General features: G+C 45.2%; 1 protein-coding gene across 1 annotated transcript in view; it reads left to right on the top strand.

Moving 5' to 3' along the window:
* The window catches only part of SLC6A5 (solute carrier family 6 member 5), a 168,860-nt gene extending 147,092 nt beyond the window's left edge, over positions 1-21,768 (top strand). Inside the window, exons 12-16 of the mRNA XM_068259883.1 lie at positions 534-665; positions 4,935-5,034; positions 11,130-11,230; positions 17,845-18,012; positions 21,573-21,768. Coding sequence (XP_068115984.1) covers positions 534-665; positions 4,935-5,034; positions 11,130-11,230; positions 17,845-18,012; positions 21,573-21,728 — 657 coding nt within the window. The 3' untranslated portion in view covers positions 21,729-21,768. The remainder of the gene's footprint in view (positions 1-533; positions 666-4,934; positions 5,035-11,129; positions 11,231-17,844; positions 18,013-21,572) is intronic.
* Positions 21,769-22,472: the final 704 nt, after the last annotated feature.

The following is a 22,472-nucleotide window of genomic DNA, read 5'->3' on the forward strand; positions in this document are numbered from 1 at the left end:
AGATGGAGGCTGCCATATTTATTTCCTTTTAAGCAATGTCAGTTGTCTGGCTGCACTGCTGATCCTCTGCCTCTAATACGTTTAGCCACAGCCCCTGAACAAGCATGGAGATCAGGTGCTCTGACTGAAGTGTGACTGGATTAGCTGCATGCTGGTTTCAGGTGTGCGATTCAGACACTACTTCAGCCAAAGAGATCAACAGGGCTGCAAGGCAGCTGGTATTGTTTAACAGGAAATAAATATGGCAGCCTCCATATCCCTCTCACTTCAGGTTCCCTTTAACGATATGTACATTTTTCCGACTTCATGCAACTTTTTTTGTTGCAATTTACGTGCAGCTTAAAATCGGGCCAGTTTAGATATGCGGTAAATGTATCTGGTCCCCTTTCAAGTTACATACAAAATTGCAAAAAAAAATCTGCATCAAGTCGTAAAAGTCCAATTGATGTTCTCCATGTGGGATTATGTGTGGTGTTGGTGGACTCTGTTGCGTTGCTGATTTTCCCGTTTTTTTTTTCCCACTTTGTCCTCAGTTTGCCACCATTGAAACCATAGTGACATCTGTGGCGGACGAGTTCCCCAAATACCTGCGTACCCACAAGCCCTTGTTCACGCTGGTGTGCTGCGTGGCGTTCTTCATAGCGGGATTTCCCATGATTACACAGGTGAGCCATAGCATTATATACGTCTATATTACTTGAAATTATCAGTGACATTCTAAGAATTAAAATAAACCCAAGGTGAAAATAAACTAATGAGATAAACAATTGTATCTATCTTCCTACTCCTAAAAATGACTTTTATTTATTTTATATTTAACTGGTTTTATTTCATATTTAAGCATTTACAAAGTACAGTAGATTGAATGTTTTGTTGTCTGCGCTCAGTGGCAGCCTATTAAGTGTCCCTAAATGAAAAAAACCATGAACTATTGACCTTTATTCTATCCCCCCCCCCCCCTCCCCGCGCTCTCAGAAGTAGTACTAGAAAACTAATATGGCTGTACTTTGCGTATCCTTGAGGTTTATTTTATTTCCTACTGACAAATCAGAAGCTGTCAGTTACATTCCTGAAAATTAACTCTTTCAGGCAGCAAACTAAAACAAGTAAAACAGCCTGGTTATTAATATATGTTTTGTACTGAACACACACGTGTTAATCTCATCATGTCACATATCAGCTTGGGTACACTTGTAGGGCTGGAACCCGCAGGAGCGCTTTTGGCAGCGTTTTGGCAGCGCTGCGATACGCTAGCACTTTGCCAAAACGCTGGGCTAATGTTAATGGATGGGGCAACTTCCACAGGAGCGTTTGCGTTTCCCAGAAACGCAAACGCAGGACCTGCAGCATTTTGGGAGCGTTAGCGCTTCAATGTAAAGTATTGAAACGCTAGCGGAAACGCTCAGCAAAACCTAAACTGAGCGGTTTTGCTAGCGTATTGCGGTTCAGCACACTGTAACAAAATGAAAAATAATTAACAGGACCAATCAGGATAAAAACGCAAAACGCTACGCAACCGCTGAGCAAACAAATACAATGATGCAAAACGCGACCGAAAACGCGCATGAATCCGCTTGTAAACCGCTCAGACAAAACGCTAGCTGTAGCGTTTCGCGTTTGCTGATTTCAGTGGGTTCCAGGCCTAAGGGATTACAGTTTATGCAAACTTAATGCAATTTGTATGCAGCATGCAATTGGACAAGTTGATTGGAGGAGCATTGGATTGGTCTGATTCTTATGCTCCATACCCATGATGCCATTACCCAGCTCATTTTTTTTTTCCGCGACGAGCGCCTTTTTTTACGTTGAAGGATCACTTTTTGTGATATCATGTAACCTCAGTCAACGAAAATTTGTCAACCGATGTTTAGCGACATGCGGCCATTGCAACATTTTAACACAAACCTTTAAACGGTTGTGTAACCTCCTCCGGATGTTGGTAATTGAAATCTACGCCTAGTTTGGGACCGGTTATCCCTTCCAGCGCATAGATTTCAATTACCCCGCCACTCACTCCCGCTGCCACCACCAATCGCACTGCTCGCCAACGCTGCAGCCCACTCACCCTGCCGTCTGTATGACAGCAGAGCTCCGTGAGACGGTCAGGAGACGATTTAATTGGCTCCTGACCCTGTGATCACTGTGAGCCAATCCCATCAGTGGTAGTAGGTGGTCCTTGCGGTGTGACATTTATGAGCCCAGTTTCTGTACCCAGATGTCTCAGGTCCTTAAGAGGTCAAGCATTTGCACCGTCGTTGCCACGCTCATGAAGTTGGATTGCGGAACAATTGTTGGTCGCCGTTGATCGCTGTTCCATCTTCACGTGGGTACTTAGCTGTAGCTTTGTACAATTTCCATTAGATTTGCATGCAATTATTACAATACAGTCCCTAATGATGACCTAGGTCCAGTGCATCAGTATTGCCCACATTAGCAGCTCCAGATTCTATTAATGAGTGCGTCCTTTTGTAAAATTCTATGTTTATTAATGTGTATGGCAATTCCAAATGCTGCGGTTCCTGTGGAGCAAAAACATTACCAAAAATTGTATTTTCACCCCATCTGTATGGAAATGTGATGAGTCTGCAGCTCGGAATAGGAGTGCAAGCGTAGGGTACATTTCATTATTTCCATATCGTTATTATCAGTGTGTGCGCATATATATATATATATATATATATATATATATATAGATAGATAGATAGATATAGATATATATATATATAGAGAGAGAGAGATATGTATATATATATATATATATATATAGAGAGAGAGAGAGAGAGAGAGAGAGAGAGAGAGAGAGAGAGAGAGAGAGAGAGAGAGAGAGAGAGAGAGAGAGAGAGAGATAAAGACACACACATATATATATATATATATATATATATATATATATATATATATATATAAAGAGGGAGAGAGAGAGAGGGAGAGGGAGAGCAAGTCTAAAGATGTATGGCCACCTTTAGCTAGAGCAGTGTAGATTCCAGAGCGATACGTAAACTGATAAGCGGTAAGTGCTCTGATCTTCTGGGAAAGAGAGAGGTTTTTTTTACTGACACCACTAAGTTTTTCATTGACTTTACTGACAGCCCAGATTTGCTGACTTTTTTACTGACTGTCAGTAAATTTACTCATGGTTGGCAACACTGGGGGGGGGGCAATAAACAGACAACTTCCTGTAGCTTTATTGAATTTGGAAATTGATAGTAATAACAAAAATATTATATAATATAACATTACTTGTTCTTCAAAGACTACCAGATAGGCAATTCCAGATGCCTGGATTTCTTGCTGAACCTCTGCCTCTAAAGCCTCGTACACACGCCTGACTGCAGGCAACGACGAGTCCGTCAGACCCTCCCGCTGGGCGGGTTTTCAGCAGACAGTCCAGCGTGTGTACAGTCAGTCTGCAGACTGATAAGGATGTTTCTGAACGATCTGCCCAGCGGACCGTTCAGAAACAGTCTTATCAGTCTGCAGTCTGACTGTACACACGCTGGCCTATCGCTGGAACGCCCGCCCGGCGGGAGGGTCTGATGGACCCGTCGCTCCTAATAATCCAGCGTGTGTACAAGCCTGAATACTTTCAGCCATTGCCCCTGAATAAGCATGCAGCAGATCAGGTGTTTTTGAAATTTTTGTCAAATCTGACCAGCTTGGCAGCATGCTTGTTTCTGGTGTTATTCAGACACTACTGCAGCCAAATAGATCAGCAGGGCTGCCAGGCAAGTGGTATTGTTTAAAAGGAAACAAATATGGCAGCCTCCGTATACCTCTCACCTCGGATTCACTTTAAGCACTCAGAACAAAAGTTTGGCAAGTGCATTGGGCAGCATTGTAGTACGTGACGAGCGGTGGTACGCAGCACTAGAACGCGGAAGGTAGAGGAGAGTAATTACTTCCCCGCCCACTGGCTGCCAGATATGGAGCACTAATAGCTGAAGGGGGAGAGCGGACGGGGTGACCCACCCAGGTCCGACCCCCCCGCTGTGCCCGCTGCCCCCCTTTCTGGCTGCTTCCCCCTCCAAGCTACCTATTCTGGGGGAAAATATACTACCTATGGGGGAGGGGCAGCATCCTCAAGTTAACCTCAAGCGGCAAAAAGTCTAGAACTGGCCCTGCATATAGTATTATTCAAAGGTGCCTCCTAGTTTTGTATCATTAGAGAACATATTTGTTTAGGACATCCTGGAGTTCCCAGAGTAAACCCATGCAAGTGTGATGAAAATGTACAATCTAGTGCTAGAAGATGCTAGTGCTGATCACTGCACTCCCGCCCGCATTTACCATTTACAAAAAGCACGAGCAGGTCACAAAAGTAAAAAACAAGCATACTACCATAATAAGGCAATGTAGGCATGTGCCTACAGGCGCCTGATGGTAGAAAGGCGTCTCACTCCCCTCCCTGAGCGCCTTCCTCTCTCCTTCCCTAGGCAGAGTCCTAATGAGATTGTAAATGAGAGGATACTCACCCTGCTTGAGAGATCTCCCTTCAGTCAGGGGCACTTTTAGTTACCTAATACTTGGGGGCACTTCTAGCTACCTAATACTGAGGCTACTTCTGGCTACCTACTACTAAGTGGCACCTGTTGCTACCTATGACGGGCAAGGGAAGAAAGGGAGAAGTGGCAACTCAGACAGCTAGCACACTTGTGGGGCAGTTCAGCAGGGGTTTGTAGGTTCATGGAGGGCGGAGTCTAGGGTGCCAGTGTATCTGTGCCTATAGGCTCCTGTGAGGTAAATCCGGGCCTGGGTGTCAAGCAGAAGTTCCTCTCCTGCAAGCGACGCCCCTTCCCCATTAGTCTGCTGACAACTAGCTGCTATAATTTTTTCTTTTGTCCTGCTATGTGTCAGGTGCTAATCACTTTACTCCTCTGATCAGCATGAACATATTCTATCACAAAGCTTGTCTCTCATTGTTGCTTGCATTGCAGGGTGGAATTTACATGCTGCAGCTGGTGGACACGTACGCGGCCTCCTACTCCCTCGTCATCATCGCCATCTTTGAGTTGGTCGGGATCTGCTACATTTATGGTAAGAGAAGCCTAGTGTCTGCTGAGAGAACTGATTCTGTTGGCTAAAAGTTGTTGTTGCGATTAGTTTCTTTTTACTCCATGGAAAAAAACAGACAGCATCTTTACCACCTGCTCTCACTTCACATCTCCACTGTGTTGAAGCCTCCTACACAAATACAAGTAATGTTACCCGACAGGTATTGGGACACGACCCCTCGGGCATCATTGCAGGACTAGTGGTGCTCTTATGGTTCAATTACGATAACACTCAAGTTCACGTCATTTTTTGAAATTACGCCTTGTGTAATTGCGAATAAGTTACGTAAAGCATACTACGTTTGTGAATCTTAATTACGCCTGATTCGCATTTAATGCGTAAAAATATTTGCATCAATTTGCCAATGTACTGCGCATGCGCGGCTATTAGTTAAATATTGAATGCAAAAAAAAAAAGTGCATTCTTAAAGGGAACCAGAGAGGAACGGGGGGTGAAAAAAGAAAAAGATTTTATACATACCTGGGGCTTCTTTCAGCCCCATAAGCCTGAATCGCTCCCACGCCGCCGTCCTCAGCTTCCTTGATCCGCCGGTACCGGGCCCGTCACTTCCGACGGACGCGGCCAATTGTCCGCATCACAGGGGCTCCCTCCATACATGTACGCATGCGGCTGCGCAGTAAGCAGCCACATGCGTATCTGTATGGGGAGAGCACCCTGTGATGCGGAGAATTGGCCGCGGCCGACTTGCCGACTCGCGGCAATGACGGGACCCGGTGGCGGCGGATCCAGGCAGCGGAGGACGGCGGCGTGGGAGCGATCCGTGCGTATGGGGCTGGAGGAAGCCCCAGGTATGTATATTGCATCCTCTCTGGTTCCCTTCAAGTCAGTTTACTGCACATGCGTGGCCATTATTTAAATATTCCATGTGAAAAAAATCAATTCATATGCGTAAAAAATGGTCACATCTGAAATGACACGTAAATTACGTGTACATGCGTAATTACGGTTAGCGATTATGTTGCAGTTAAGATTACGATGCGTATTTACGCATAGGCGTAATTTCTGCCCACCACTATGCAGGACCGAGTCTGTACAGTGGTGAGGCTTTCAGTCAGCGTTCAGCCAAATCGACATTGAAAAGAAAAGGGTGTGGCTCAGACCAGGAATCACCTGACTTATATCCTGGCTGCTAAAATGTCTATTGACAAATTTAAAGGGGCACAGCAAATGCATATTGCATCTGCTTGCCAGAATGTGCAGGGTCTAAACTAACTCACTGCTATGCCCTGCAGGAGATGGCCCATACAAAATTCTTTGCATCTCAACAGGGGTGCTGTGTGTAGGCCTCCCATGCTCCCCAAAAACTGGGGGCAGCGCGGACACCCCAAGCACTCACATTGCTCAGGGGCCTGGCGATTGCACCTCGGGGGGGGGGGGGGGGGGGTGTTAGCAGAAGACCACAGACAGCCCGCCCCAAAGTTTGGTCACCGCCCGAGGGGGACTGTCCTTGCTGCCTTCCACTTCTTCAGAGGCAAAGCATTGACATTTCAGTAGTTGGGACAATAGGTATGTAAAAACACAGTAAATGTGATCAAATGTACATCCACGATTTAATATGCACCGATCGTCCTTCTTGTCTGGTCAGACCATAAATATATTGTAGCCCCTCCCTTGCACGTGTCTGCCGTGGATGGAGACATACTGAAAGTATACTACATAGCCCTCTGAGCTCCGATGCTCCCCGCAAGGGATGCTCATTCAGGTTCTGCAGAGTTGAAATTTCCGCATTTCCAATCGAAAATTGGAATTTGGGAAACGGAACTCGGAAAACAGAAATCAGAAATCTACAGAAATCCGAATTACCGCAATTTGGCAAGTTTAGGCCAATCACAGAACTCAGACCAATCAGAGAATGCAGAATTTTTCAGCAAAAATCGGATCGCCGTGATAATTCCGATCAATCGCAAGATTTCTGTTTTTTCGATTTTATAAATTTTTTGCATTCTCTGATGCTTCTGGTGTTTTGTCTATGTACAGTACTGAAATGTTATATTTTTGGATTCGTCCTTGTACATAATAATCATTTACCTGGTATGGCATGCTGGGAGTTGGAGTTCACCCATTGCTGTGTTTTGTTGCTTTTTTATCATCATTATTCCCGATGCAGCTGCTCTTCCCCATTATCAGCATCCGCCGCCGTCTTCTGGGCCGGAAGAGGCGACTGCGGCTCCTGCGCCCCTCGGAAAGGCTCTCTAAGTAGAGCGGGAAGCAGTCTGCATCTCAAATAGCTGCTGTTTGGCTTTTACGAGCGTCACTTATGTTAAAGACGGCATCATCTTCTGTTTAGTGTTCCCAAAAGGAGAATTAAGCTCATCAGAACACATATGTGCGCCGCGCGAGGCAGAGCACGCCGCCACTTGCCAAGAGCCACAACACAGCCCTGATTTACATAGATTAAACTCGCATTACGCCATCGCAGGAAGACATTAACACAAAACGATGTCTAATCACTCTGTTCTTTTTTCCGCTATAAACGCCAGACAACAATTCTTTAAAGGTTACCCGAAGTGACACTCTGCCTTGGGCGAGTGTCTTTTGCAGGGCCTAGAGCCATAAGTGTAGGCAATATATGTTACCATAGCACCACCCCCCTGGGCTTGTCCTACTCTAATACAGTACACCTTTTTATTGGTTAAAAACAATTAAGGCCACTAAGCCAACCAATATAACAACAATTACAATACGTAATGTAATCAAACAGCCAATGTTACTACTATTCGCCGTTTGATTACATTACATATTGTAATTATTCTTAGTGGCCTTTAACTGACTGATAGGTGCTAGGCTGAATGGGAAGTTTTGTATTTCTATCCAGACATGCTCCCCAAGCAGCCTAGTACCCCATCCCCAGCTCTTCTGCCAGCCTAGTACCCAGCCCCAGCTCCTCAGCCAGCCTAGCATCCATCTCCAGCTCCCCAGCCAGTTCAGCCTCCATCCCCAGCCAGCCTAGTACCCATCCCCAGCTCCCCACCCAGCCTAGCATCCATCCCCAGCCAGCCTAGTACCCATCCCCAGCTCCCCGCCCAGCCTAGCATCCATCCCCAGCCAGCCTAGCACCTATTCCCAGATCCTCAGCCAGCCTAGTACCCATCCCTGGCTCTCAGCCAGCCTAGTACCCATCCCTAGCTCCCCAGCCAGCCTAGTACCCATCCCTAGCTCCCCAGCCAGCCTAGTACCCATCCCTAGCTCCCCAGCCAGCCTAGTACCCATCCCTAGCTCCCCAGCCAGCCTAGTACCCATCCCTGGCTCCCAGCCAGCCTAGTACCCATCCCTAGCTCCCCATCCAGCCTAGCATCCATCCCGAGCCACCCTAGTACCCATCCCCGGCTCCCCAGCCAGCCTAGTACCCATCCCCGGCTCCCCAGCCAGCCTAGTACCCATCCCTAGCTCCCCAGCCAGCCTAGTACCCATCCCCAGCTCCCCAGCCAGCCTAGCACCTATCCCCAGTTCCCCAGCCAGCCTAGCACTTATCCCCAGCTCCTCAGCCAGCCTAGTACCCATCCCCAGCTCCCCAGCCAGCCTAGTACCCATCCCCGACTCCCAGCCAGCCTAGTACCCATCCCGGCTCTGCAGCCAGCCTAGTACCCATCCCGGCTCTGCAGCCAGCCTAGTACCCATCCCCAGCTCCTCAGCCAGCCTAGTACCCATCCCCAGCTCCCCAGCCAGCCTAGTACCCATCCCCAACTCCCAGCCAGCCTAGTACCCATCCCTAGCACCCCAGCCAGCCTAGTACCCATCCCAAGCTCCCCAGTCAGTCTAGCATTCATCCCCAGCCAGCCTAGTAAATAATCTCCAGCTCTCCAGCCAGCCTAGTACCCATCCCCAGCTCTTCAGCCAGCCTATGAACAATCCCCAGCTCTCCATGGCAGCCTAGCACCCATCTCCAGCTCTCCAGCCAGCCTAGTACCCATCCCCAGCTCTTCAGCCAGCCTAGGAACAATCCCCAGCTCTCCATGGCAGCCTAGCACCCATCTCCAGCTCCCCAGCCAGCCTAAGCACCCATCTCCAGCTCCCCAGTCAGTCTAGCACCCATCTCCAGCTCCCCAGCCAGCCTAGCATTCATCTCCAGCTCCCCAGCTGTCCTAGCACCCATTCCCATCCAGTCTGGTACACACCTCTAGCTCACCAGCCAGCCTCTGTGTACCCCTAGCTCCCCATCCAGCCTAGCACCCATCCCCAGCCAATCTGGAGGCTCCAGCCTGAGCCCCCTCCGGCTCCAAGCCATACTCCACTGACTGACCTAAAAGCCCTTGGGCCCCTCAGGCTGAGGCTCTTGCACGTAACCTTATCTGACATGTGGCAAGCTTCATGTCATTGTAGAAATTCATTACAAAAATGCAAACGGAATAGTACAGTAAAGTAGGCTGAAGACAAAAACCTAAGCAATAAAAGGTAGGTTGGTGCAAAATATAAGGTGCATAAAACAAAATAGGAAGAACTGTGAATTTGTAAATGACTTACTACTGTTCACATCACAAACAGCTAGACTTCTGTAGCCCTTTCCTGCACCACCACCAAAATGGACATGGTGGGCATGATTGCGGAGCCTCCCTTGCTCAGATAGCAGTATTAGGTAGCCTCTGTGCCCCCTCCCTTCCTCATATAGCAGTATTAGGTAGCCTCAGTGCCCCCCTCCCTTCCTCAGATAGCAGTATTAGGTAGCCTCTGTGCCCCCCTCCCTTCCACAGATAGCAGTATTAGGTAGCCTCAGTGCCCCCCTCCCTTCCTCAGATAGCAGTATTAGATTGCCTCAGTGCCCCCTCCCTTCCTCAGATAGCATTATTAAGTAGCCTCTGTGCCCCCCTCCCTTCCTCAGATAGCAGTATTAGGTATCCTCTGTGCCCCCCTCCCTTCCACAGATAGCAGTATTAGGTAGCCTCAGTGCCCCCCTCCCTTCCAAAGATAGCAGTATTAGGTAGCCTCAGTGCCCCCCTCCCTTCCTCAGATAGCAGTACTAGGTAGCCTCTGTGCCCCTCCCTTCCTCAGATAGCAGATGTTAATCATTTGAGATTACGCAAATGTTGGGTTTATTTTTACTCAAATTTGTGCAGCTTGGAATAGGACCAACCAAATGCAATAGCTGATAATTTTCTGATTGGTCCAATTCCAACTTACATAATGGCATAAAATTAACATAAATTTGCATCAACATGAAATTTTTAGCATCTCAGACACTCACCATCTCTAACGACCTTCTACATTTTTCTGCCGTTAAAGTGAACCTAAAGCCTAGAAAAAAAAAATGAGATTAACTCACCTGGGGCTTCCCTCAGCCCCCTGCAGCCGATCGGTGTCCTCTCAGCCCCGCTCTGACGCTCCAGGACCCGCCGGCGAACACTTCCGGTATGGCCGTCACCGGCCGACAGGCATGGGAACGCGAGTGATTGTTCGCGTTCCCAGCCTGTATATCGCCCCCTATGCTGCTATTGCGGCCGGAAGTCGTCGCCGGCGGGTCCAGAAGCATCAGACCGGAGCTGCGAGGGCACCGATCGGCTGCAGGGGGCTGAGGGAAGCCCCAGGTGAGTTAATCTCATTTTTTTCCCCAGACTTTAGGTTCACTTTAAAGCACAGAGCTGTATTCTTTTTTCTGACCACTAGATGGCACTGTTACATCTTATTTTCCAGTCCAGGCAATGCGGTTTGAGTGCTCACCACTTGCATTTCTGTCATCTCAGTACTCAAGAATGATTACTTTTTTAAATTTTCCTGAGTTTCTGAACTCATAAGGATAAATATTGATGCAACTATGAAAACTCTGTCTGTGCGTTTCGAGGTCTGCCATTCTGCCACACCGTAGACTTTTTTTGTCTGTGTTCTGAAAGAGGAACTGCAGTGAAAATATCGTAAAGAATAAAATTGCTTATTTTTTACAATAGTCAATTATAGATCATTTAGTCAGTGTTGGCCCATTGTAAAATCTTTTCTCACCCTGATTTACATTCTGACATTTATCACTGGTGGCAACAATTGGCTACATTCTACTGTATGTCACTACAGGGTCACTTTTGGTAAAAGTTTTTGTTGTGTTCCTGATAGTTTTTGGTCTTTGCCTCCAGGTCTGCAGAGGTTCTGTGAAGACATTGAGATGATGATTGGATTCCAGCCCGGTCGTTTCTGGAGGGTTTGCTGGGCATTCGTCACGCCGACCATTCTAACCGTAAGCAGAATTCTTGTTGTTATAACTGTTAGATATGAACTGAAGTCATAAGGATGGGCATTGCCCACACAGCTATAACACACTACAGGGAGGTCAGCACACTGCGCTGCAGATTCATTTTACTTCTGTTCTTTAGTCATTAACCACTTCCCCACCACAGGTTATTTCCTCTTAAAAGCCACAGCAATTTTCACATTCCACACTCCTCTCATTCAATGGCCAATAATTTTATCACTACTTATCACACCAAAATGATCTACAGTATATATTGGGTTTTTTTTTCCTCTACAAATTAGGCTTTCTTTGGGTGGTACTTTTTTGCTAAGCCAGGCAATGTGCAATTTTTTTAAGGAAATAAATAGGCCAGTCTCCCTATCCTTCTTACTACAGGTGTTCTTTAAGATGGCCAAACAGAATACAATAAAATTAACATTAATTCATTTCTACATTAGTTTTCCCATTTTGTGGGAATTAAAAATCATTGGTTGTATAGAGAAAAATTAATGTTTACATTTTTTTTTTGATCAATAGATCTTATAGAATTTCCCTTCCTGTTTTCTTTTTTTTACATTGTTTAATTGTTCATGGTGGAGTATTGTGATCAAAAAATTTGTAATTTTTTTTATAATTGGGGAAAAATTGAACACACACGTTACAAACCATCTGAAAAATCTTAATTCTTGAGAAATTTGATAGAGTGTACATTTCTTAAAGGAGCCCTGAGAAGCGGCTAAAAATGGAATTCTGAACTTACCTGGGCTTTTCTCCAGTCCCCAGTAGCCCGCAAGGTTCCTCGGCATTCTCTGGGTCACCTCGTAGGCTACGGCGGACTAGAGGAAGCCCCAGGTATGTTCAGATTTCCAGTTTTAACCACTGCTCAAGGTCACTTTAAGAAATTTACAGTCTATCAATTTTCTGAAAAAATTGATCAAATGTCATATTTTTTGATCAGCCATGGAAAATTCTGATCACATTTATTAACCACTTCACTACTGTGGGGTTTTTCTCCTTCTGTACCAGAGCAATTTTCACCTTTCAGGATTTTCTCCTTCACTACTTTATTTTGATAAGTAGTAATAAAGTTATAGGTGAATGAATGGAAGATTATTTTGCCTATAACTTTATTACTACTTATTACAATAAAACAATTTATATCTTGCTTTTTTCGCCACTAATTAGGCTTTCTTTATGTGGTATATTGTGCTAAGGATTATTTTATTCTAAATGAATTCTAATGGGAAAAATAAGAAAAAATAAATAAAAAATACATTATTTCGGCCATTATATTTTTAAAATAATACATGCTACCGTAATTTAAACCCACACACTTTATTTACCCATTTTTCCCGGTAATTAAAACGTTTAAATTCCCATTACTGCCATAAACCTGAAACAATTTTATTGTAATTCCAGGTGAAAGACCAATACAAAGTGGTGTACACGTGAGAAGTGGAACAAAAATCATACATGATTCCAAACATTTTTTACAAATCAATAACTGCAAAGTGGGGTGTGCGTAATTATTCAGCCCCCTGAGTCAATACTTTGTAGAACCACCTTTTGCTGCAATTACAGCTGCCAGTCTTTTAGGGTATGTCTCTACCAGCTTTGCACATCTAGAGACTGAAATCTGTGCCCATTCTTCTTTGCAAAACAGCTCCAACTCAGTCAGATTAGATGGACAGCGTTTGTGAACAGAAGTTTTCAGCTCTTGCCACAGATTCTCGATTGGATTTAGATCTGGACTTTGTCTGGGCCATTGTAACACATGGATATGTTTTGTTTTAAACCATTCCATTGTTGCCCTGGCTTTATGTTTAGGGTCATTGTCCTGCTGGAAGGTGAACCTCCGCCTCAGTCTCAAATCTTTTGCAGACTACAAGAGGTTTTCTTCCAAGATTGCCCTGTATTTGGCTCCATCCATCTTCTTATCAACTCTGACCAGCTTCCCTGTCCCTGCTGAAGAGAAGCACCCCCAGAGCATGATGCTGCCACCACCAAATTTGACAGTGGAGATGGTGTGTTCAGAGTGATGTGCAGTGTTAATTTTCCATCACACATAGCATTTTGCATTTTGGCCAAAAAGTTCCATTTTGGTCTCATCTGACCAGAGCACCTTCTCCCACATAGTTGCTGTGTCCCCCACATGCCTTGTGGCAAACTGCAAATGGGACTTCTTATGCTTTTCTGTTAACAATGGCTTTCTTCTTGCCACTCTTCCATAAAGGCCAACTTTGTACAGTGCACGACTAATAATTGCCCTATGGACAGATTCCACCACCATCTCTGCAGCTAGTCCAGAGTCACCATGGGCCTCTTGATTGCATTTCTGATAGCGCTCTCCTTGTTCGGCCTGTGAGTTTAGGTGGACGGCCTTGTCTTGGTAGGTTTACAGTTGTGCCATACTCCTTCCATTTCTGAATGATCGCTTGAACAGTGCTCTGTGACATGTTCAAGGTGTCGGAAATCTTTTTGAAGCCTAAGCCTGCTTTAAATTTCTCAATAACTTTATCCCTGACCTGTCTGGTGTGTTCTTTGGACTTCATGGTGTTGTTGCTCCCAATATTCTCTTAGACAACCTCTGAGGCCGTCACAGAGCATCTGTATTTGTACTGAAATTAGATTACACACAGGTGCACTCTATTTAGATCATTAGCACTCTTCAGGCAATGTCTATGGGCAACTGACTGCACTCAGACCAAAGGGGGCTGAATAATTACGCACACCCCACTTTGCAGTTATTTATTTGTAAAAAATGTTTGGAATCATGTATGATTTTTGTTCTACTTCACATGTACTCCACTTTGTATTGGTCTTTCACGTGGAATTCCAATAAAATTGATTCATGTTTGTGGCAGTAATGTGACAAAATGTGGAAAACTTCAAGGGGGCCGAATACTTTTGCAAGCCACTGTATGTATCCTGTAGTGCATGCATCCTGGTCTAGGGACAATTTAGGGGAAAGCCAATTAGCTTATCTGTATGTTTTTTGGGGGATGTGGAAGGAAACTAAATGCCCGGAGGAAACCCACACAGACAGGGAGAACATACAAACGTCATGCAGATAGTGCCCTGGCATTGTACTGGTCCCGTTATTTATGATCCTAATATTCTCTTAACTTGAATCTTCGCAGTCTGAGGAAAGTAATTAAGTTTATCCTATCAAAGCCTGTGGTCTGGCTATTGGGTAACCAAACAAGCTGCTGGCTTTGCCTCACTTTCTTTTTCTTTGCCCACTGGATATTTGCAGGAATTTACTCATTACATTATTAGCTTGATAAATCAGCCCCAATTTCCTTTTTTGCAATATCCAGTTGTAGTTCACTTTTTCAGACACTAGATGTCAGCAGAATGCAGTGGTAGCACTCAGAGAATGAATTATAAAACCGGAATAAATTATATAGCATGGTATAGCGGCAGCGAGCTAATGAATAAAATATCCAAATCGGGGGCACAAATCCACTGTGTCAGCAGATAATGATCCATTTTATTGCACGCAGACTGTCTACGGCTTTCAGTATGTTTATTATATAAAGAATACGTTTATCTATTTTTTTCTTTTTTTTTTCTTCCTAACTCACCATAGTCACTATGCTCCTAAATTAGAATGAGAAAAACATTGCTAGGCTGCTATAGAAAAACAGAACTGCACAGCTTGTACCCCAACTGAGACCATGTGATCTGGGGGGAGGGAGGGGGGGAGGTTAAACTGTTATATAGTAGCAGTGCAATACTTGGGCTACTGCGAAGCAGCAGGTTGAGTCAGTACAGTGGACTCAGTGCTGGCACATGCTAAATGATGCATATTTGGTAAGCATGCAGCTGTTGCCACTAAGTAAAAACTTTACTGACAGCCAATCAGCCATGCAGGGCCAGATTTTCCATAAGGCACTGTAGGCCCGTGCTTACAGGCGCCTTATGTGGGAGAGACGGCTCCCTCCTCAGATCACTGACCTCAGGAGCTTACAGTCTAATCCCTGCCTCTGATCACTAACCTCAGACACTTACTCCCTAATGCTTGTCTCATGTCACTAAGGATGGTATGAGACAGGGATTAGAGTGTAAGATTCTAAGGACAGTTAGTTACACAAGGAAGAAGTTTAAAATATTTTTACTTGGGGGTGTGGCTCTGTGTACAGGGGCGGAGTTTGCCTATGGGCCTCTGAGTTGTAAATCCGGCCCTGCAGTGTGTTCAGCAACAGTAAAAAAAGATGTTTTGGTGACTGAATGGCTGGCACCAATAAGCCAATTCAGGATGGAGCAGGTAAATTCAGAGCAGGTAAAAATGGGCGCATGCTAATTTCGGGCACTGCCATAGGCTGCAATGTAATAGCTATGGCAGCACCAGGTAAGTAATTTGGATGCAAGGGTGCGCCCAGACCTGGAACAAGGTCCCCCAGCACCCAAGGCTGAGACCCCAAAGTGCGCCCCTCCATCCCTCCCACCCCAGCTGTAACACACTGATTGCTATTAGACTAAGAGGTGCCCCAGGGCCCCCAACACATTAATCTCTAGTTATCTGGCTTGCAGTCACTGCCATGTATCCCCTTTTCTTATTTCTCTCTGCTTCAAACACAATAGGGGAATAACAGCTGAGTGAGTTGTGCGCCCCCTCCTACACTGCACCCTGAGGCTGGAGCCTCTCTAGCCTCGGCCCGGCCCTGGGTGTGCCACTGTAGCCAGACTCTCTAGTTAGCTGTTTTGAGTGGCTTTGCAGCCGCATGGATAGATAGTGGCTTCATGGCAGCTGTAATTACCGGCTTTACAACCACTTTAGCAAATAGGGATGGCCAATGAGATGCAAATAATGTTGAGTTGATGCAGCATTATGCAAGTTTTGTGTGCATGTGTATTCAGCTTGAAAATGAACCAATCAAATACTGCTGAGGTAAGATTTGATTGGTCCACTTTTTAAGCTGCATAAATTTGCATACAAACATGTGCATATTCCTGCATCAACTCAACATTATTTGCATATTATTTATCATCCCTACCAGCAAATTGTCTGCCTAGAGCAGGCATGGGCAAACTTGGCCCTCCAGCTGTTAAGGAACTACAAGTCCCACAATGCATTGCAGGAGTCTTATAGCCACAGTCATGACTTGTAGTTCCTTAACAGCTGGAGGGCCAAGTTTGCCCCTGCCTGGTCTAGGCAGACAATTTGCTGGGACCAGACGGTCGCTCTCCTCCTGTGGTCCTATATACTGGTGGAAGGTCTCCCCAGCAATATAGTGGCACCTCAAAGAGGTATGGGATACGGAGGCAAATCGGTGGAGACACCCTTAAAACGTATTAAAGCCAATATAGGGTATTCTAATAAAAATAAAAATATAAAAAATTGCCAGGCGTGCAGTGTGGGAGCGCATATATAGAAAAACTATATGCGCTCCCGCACTGCACGGCTGGCAATTACGGTTTCTGTTTATTGACCTGATGAAGCGGACTGTGTCCTGTGAAATGCGTTGTCTACAGCTTAACCCTTTAATTTTAATAAAGACTCCCTTTTCCACCTATGTGAGTCTTCTGATGAGGTAAGATACCTCTTTTATTTTTTATATTTTCATTTTGATTAGAATACCCTATATTGGCTTTAATAAGTTTTAAGGGAGCCTCCACCGATTTTCCTCCGTACTGCAGGGAAACCTCCCCATTGTGGAAGGGGAGGAGACAAAAACTACTGCAGGGAGATCTCACAATTGTGGAAGGGGAGGAGACACAAACTACTGCAGGGAGATCTCACCATTGTGGGAGGGGAGGAGACAAAAACTACTGCAGGGAGATCTCACCATTGTGGAAGGGGAGGAGACAAAAAGTACTGCGGGGAGATCTCACCATTGTGGGAGGGGAGGAGACACAAACCACTGCAGGAAAATCTCACAATTGTGGGAGGGGAGGAGACAGAATATACTGCAGGGAAACCACACCATTGTGGGAGGGGAGGAGACACACACTACTGCAGGGAAATCTCACTACTAAGGGAGGGGAGGAGACGCAAACTACTGCAGGGAGATCTCACCATTGTGGGAGGGGAGGAGACACAAACTACTGCAGGGAAATCTCACCATTGTGGGAGGGGCAGAGACACAAACTACTGCAGGGAAATCTTACCATTGTGCGAGAGGAGACACAAACTACTGCAGGGAGATCACACCACTGTGGGAGGGGAGGAGACACAAGCTACTGCAGGGAAATCTCACCATTGTGGGAGGGGAGGAGACACAAATTACTGCAGGGAAATCTCACTATTGTGGTAGGAGGCAGAGAAAGATTACAGTAAAATAGAGCCCTAGTCAAAGTAACAATACTGGCTCCCCACTGCCTGCCACCTGGCCTTTTTAGTAAGGAGAGCTTGAAGCTTGATATCTGAGGAAATGGCATTCAGGCCATAGGCACCCATCTATGTGAGTAATCTGGCTCTGGTACAGAAGAACAAGAATCACTTAATACTGCAGAGCAAATTCCCTATTATGGGAGGAACGGGGCACAAACTACTCCAACAAAATCTCACCAATGCAGGAGGAAAGAGATGTTTCTCAAATTTTGAGTGAAGTTGTCCTGTAATTAATGTATAACATAATGATACCTAAAACCACGCTTTATTTCTTTCCTTCTAGTTTATATTGTCCTTCAGCTTGTGGCAGTGGGAGCCGATGACGTATGGCAGCTATCACTACCCTACGTGGTCAATGGTCTTAGGGTGGCTAATGTGCGCATGTTCTGTCATCTGGATTCCCATCATGTTTGTCATCAAGATGTATTTGGCTCCAGGCAACTTTATTGAGGTAACCAATCAGCATCTTCATTATTATGTGCCCGACCGGTTTCGCATATTAAACTCATCGCTGCTCTCCCATTCAAGCCACCTGCACAGCTTGGGCATAAAAACACTACAGTGCCCCTCACTGCGGCAGATAACTTGCCAAAAAACGTTGTTCGCCCCTTCCCAGCGATCCGCCTCAGCCGCGCCATTTACAACCGCTTACTCAGGAGGTCAAGGGGTGAAAATGGCAGTTTAACGGAGATTAAAAAAATAACGCAATCAAAGCTCAATTTATTTTAATGGCCCATAAAGCGATAAATGTTGGGGGTTTGTTTTTATGTCATTTTAGAGAGAGGAAAAAAAAATTCACCTCTATTGAATTACATTTTCAAGCAATGAAAAAGCATAAAAATGGAAACCCATTTTAATTTGCCCGGTGCTCGATTAACACAACAGTTACTCGCTAGATAATTAAAATCTCAAAAGCGAGTATTTATTTTTATTAATGTAGATTGCTGCGTGTGCGCCAGAAATTGATCATAAACAGAAATTCAATTACTGGGATGGTCGCAATCCGGGCAGTGACAGGACTAAGTCATGGGGAGAATTTTAGGGCCATTGTAATCTGTGAAACTTTGGTTAAAGACCAACTCCGGTCACCACTCTGGGAACAAACGCTCTTCTTGTCCTGACCACACCCAGCGGCAGAGCTTGGTGTTATCTAAGCAAGAACTCCTTATTAGCCTATAGTTAAAGTGACACTGAAGCAAAAAAGAACCCTCATGATATAATGAATTGGTTGTGTACTACGGATAATTAATAAAACATTAGTAGCAAAGAAAATAGTGTCATATTTTTATAGGTATATAGCTTTTTTTTTATAGCATTGCATCATTCTCTAATAATTGCAGTTTCCACACTACACTCAGCATTTTAAATGATTTTACAGTGCAGGCTACTGACCTTTTGACCTTTTCTCTGCAGAAAAAAAGATAAGCAAAGAAGAAACAATGAGACAGTTGAGATAAGTGCTTCAAAAGACAGTGCTGTCCACAACTTTATAAAGTCGCAGAGCTCACAAAAGCTATTTTGCATAGATAACAACTGAAGTTTCTTAACTCTTCCAGTACTGGAAACAATATGATACTAATATCTGTGCTGCTAATGTTTTATTTCTTAGCAGTACTACACATACAAATCATTATATCACAAATTTATTTTCACTTCAGATTTGCTTTAACCTCTTGAGGACCGGGTCTTAAACCCCCCCTAGTGAACAGGCCATTTTTAAAAAAATAGGCCACTGCAGCTTTAAGGGCTCGCTGCAGGGCCGCACAACACAGCACACAAGTGATTCCCTCCCCCCTTTTCTCCCCACCAACAGAGCTCTCTGTTGGTGGGGTCTAATCCCTCCGGCCTTGTTTATTTATTTTTTAATAAATATTTGTTTTATTTTTTTTATTATAAATTTTCCTATTTTTATTGTTATTTTTTTAAATCCCCCCTTCCTCCATACCCCCGCCAGCCAATCAGCGTGGTAGGCTGTCATAGGCTTCAGGCTATGACAGCGGATCACTTTTTTGCCTACAGAGGGGACAGCTGTCCCCAGTACAGCACTGCCTTTGATCGCAGCGCTGTACAGAGTTATTAGACAGCAGTTTCGCCGTCTAACAGTCTCCCAGTAGATAGGCGGAGCTCCGTCCTTTATGCAGAGATGCGCACGATCTCCTGCAATCCCTATTCCCAGCAATTCACGCCAATTGGCTTGGAGTGGTCCTGGGGCTGCCGCAGCCAATTGGCATGGAGCCGTCAGCAAGTAGTTAAAGTGGGATCATACTCCCCAAACTAAAATTTCAGTAACTACTCTTAGTTACAAAAAAGAACACTTGAAGGCACTTCCACATATTCCCTGTGTGTAAAAACATATACTTTTTACTGCAGAGAGTAGTACAAGACAGCTTATCTCTGTCACTGAAGCCACTGGTCCTCTTCAGCAGCCCTGATCCAACTTTGAGACCCCCAAAAGGACGCCGACAAGGGCTTATTGGCGCGTTGCGCAGGCACAGCAGTCATCTGACTCCACGGCTATCACAATTCAGTGTCATGCCTTGTGCAGAAAAACTAGCTGCTCACTGCTCCAGCGGAAAAAGCAGAGCCTGATCAGGTCCGCTCTACTGCACAGGCGCAAGTAGAGCGGTAAGCCCCTAGTGCACCTGCGGGAGGTGTGTCACTGCACTCTATGCTGGATCAGGGCTACTGCGGAGAACGAGGGAAGCCTCATTAACCTTCCTGGCGGTAACCCCGAACGTAGTTCAGGGTAAGCCGCGCAGGAGGTTTTCTAAGGCCCTGCTGGGCCGATTTGCAAAATCTTTTTTTTGCTGCACGCAGCTAGCACTTTGCTAGCTGCGTAAGCACACCGATCTCCGCCGCCCTCCGCCAATTCGCCGTTATCTGCCGCACCCCCCCCCCCCCTAGACCCCTTGCGCAGCCTGGCCTATCAGCGCCAGGCAGCGCTGAGGGGTGGATCGGGACTCCCGATGACGTCACAACGTCGATGACGTCGGTGACTTCATCCTGCCCCGTCGCCATGGCGATGGGGGTAGCCTTTCAGGAAATCCCGTTCTTTGAACAGGATTTCCTGATCGCCGATCACCGGAGGCGATCGAAGAGGGTAGGGGGATGCCGCTGCACAGCGGCTATCATGTAGCGAGCCCTAGGCTCGCTACATTATTTAAAAAAAAATAAATACAAAAAAACGGCTGCGCTGCCCCCTGGCGGTTTTTAATAGACCGCCAGGGAGGTTAAGATCCAGAGGCTTCCTGCTCTCGAGGTAAGTACCCCCCTGGGGCACTTATGTTCCATACAGGTTTCCTAACATCAAGCCTCTATTTACTCTGATCACTCTTCTTGTATTCAAAACTATCACTTATCTATCAGTTTAAAGGACAACCGAGGTGACGTGTGACATGATGAGATAGACGTGTGTATGTACAGTGCCTAGCACACAAATAACTAGGCTGTGTTCCTTTTTTTCTTTCTCTGCCTGAAAAAGTTAAACATCAGGTATGCAAGTGACAGTTACTGCCCGGGTCGGACTGCGTCAGACTATAGCATAACTCTCAGTGATAAGTAATTACAACCATAAAACACTTTCCTGTCAGTAAATAGTTTCTGAAAGCAGGAAAGAGGTAAAAAGGGTCAATAATTCATATATTTGATCTCTGGCATACTTCAATGATGGTGTCATTGAGCAGAGACAATGAAACAGTAAAAACTTAAAAACTAGATTTAAATATAAAATAAAACTGTGGGATATCTAAAAAAAATCATTTTTAGGAGAAGGAGCATAGATACAATTGTTTTTCTCGTCAGTTTATTTTCACCTCGGATGTCCTTTAAGAGTGGGCATTTAAATTCTTATAAACGTCTGTTCATAGCAAAGTCTCTTTACAGTCAACTTGAACTAAATGTTCTTCAACTTGAGTCCATCTCTGCCATGCTCTGCTTAACTAAATACCATCCTATTACTAGTGCACAATGTAATTTCTCTTTTAATGTCACAATATTTATGCCCTTTTACAGAGACTCAAGTTGGTGTGTTCCCCACAGCCAGACTGGGGCCCGTTCCTCGCCAAGCACCGTGGAGAACGTTACAAGAACATGATCGACCCGCTGGGCACCTCCTCCCTGGGCTTGAAACTTCCCCCCAAGGATTTTGAGTTAGGAACACAATGCTAGTACACATGGAGTCTCCACTCATTCTTCATGACATCCTTCTCCTCCCCCTACTCCTTTTCCAACAGTGCAGGTGGTCGCTTAGATACCGTAAACAATAGGACCCCTTTGTTGCATGCAGTAGTCAACGCCTATGCTGACCACCCTGCTACTCGTTGCTTCCCTCTAGTGATCATACCATTTGATTTGACTGCCAAATATCAGCAGTGCCTCGATAATGATTGTCCAGCTGCAGAAAAACTTATTTAATTTTATAATGGAATCAAAATGTATAGAAGTGTAGACCATTCTATAGACTCTATCAGTTCCAGAAGAACAGTCCTTCCATGACTGGCCTTTCACGCACATGGTTCACTTCATCCATCCTAGTAAGTTTCATCCATTCAAGTCAACTACTCCTCAATATCAGACTCTTCTTCATTAGGACCACTAACCTTCCAAAGTTCTACATGGCTATCGTCTACAACGTTTGTCCTAGAGAGTTCTCAAGGGCAATATCGCTGCCCAAACATGCTTTACGGCATGGAAGATTAGGCCCAATAGTCCATTTATTAATCTATCTAGCATTATCCATAGACAGACTGAATAGCGCAGTAGTTGATCCCATCAGGTAGATATTTAATAATTTAATTAAAAAACTGAAGAGGAGTAGCCAAGGTGGTGAAATTTAGTTATCACAAACTGAGACATTGTACTTGAATTGGAAAATCATAAACAGGTTCCGGTTTCTATATATCTTTGAATATA

This window comes from Hyperolius riggenbachi, chromosome 11, assembly GCF_040937935.1.
Source record: "Hyperolius riggenbachi isolate aHypRig1 chromosome 11, aHypRig1.pri, whole genome shotgun sequence".
NCBI classification, from domain to species: domain Eukaryota; kingdom Metazoa; phylum Chordata; class Amphibia; order Anura; family Hyperoliidae; genus Hyperolius; species Hyperolius riggenbachi.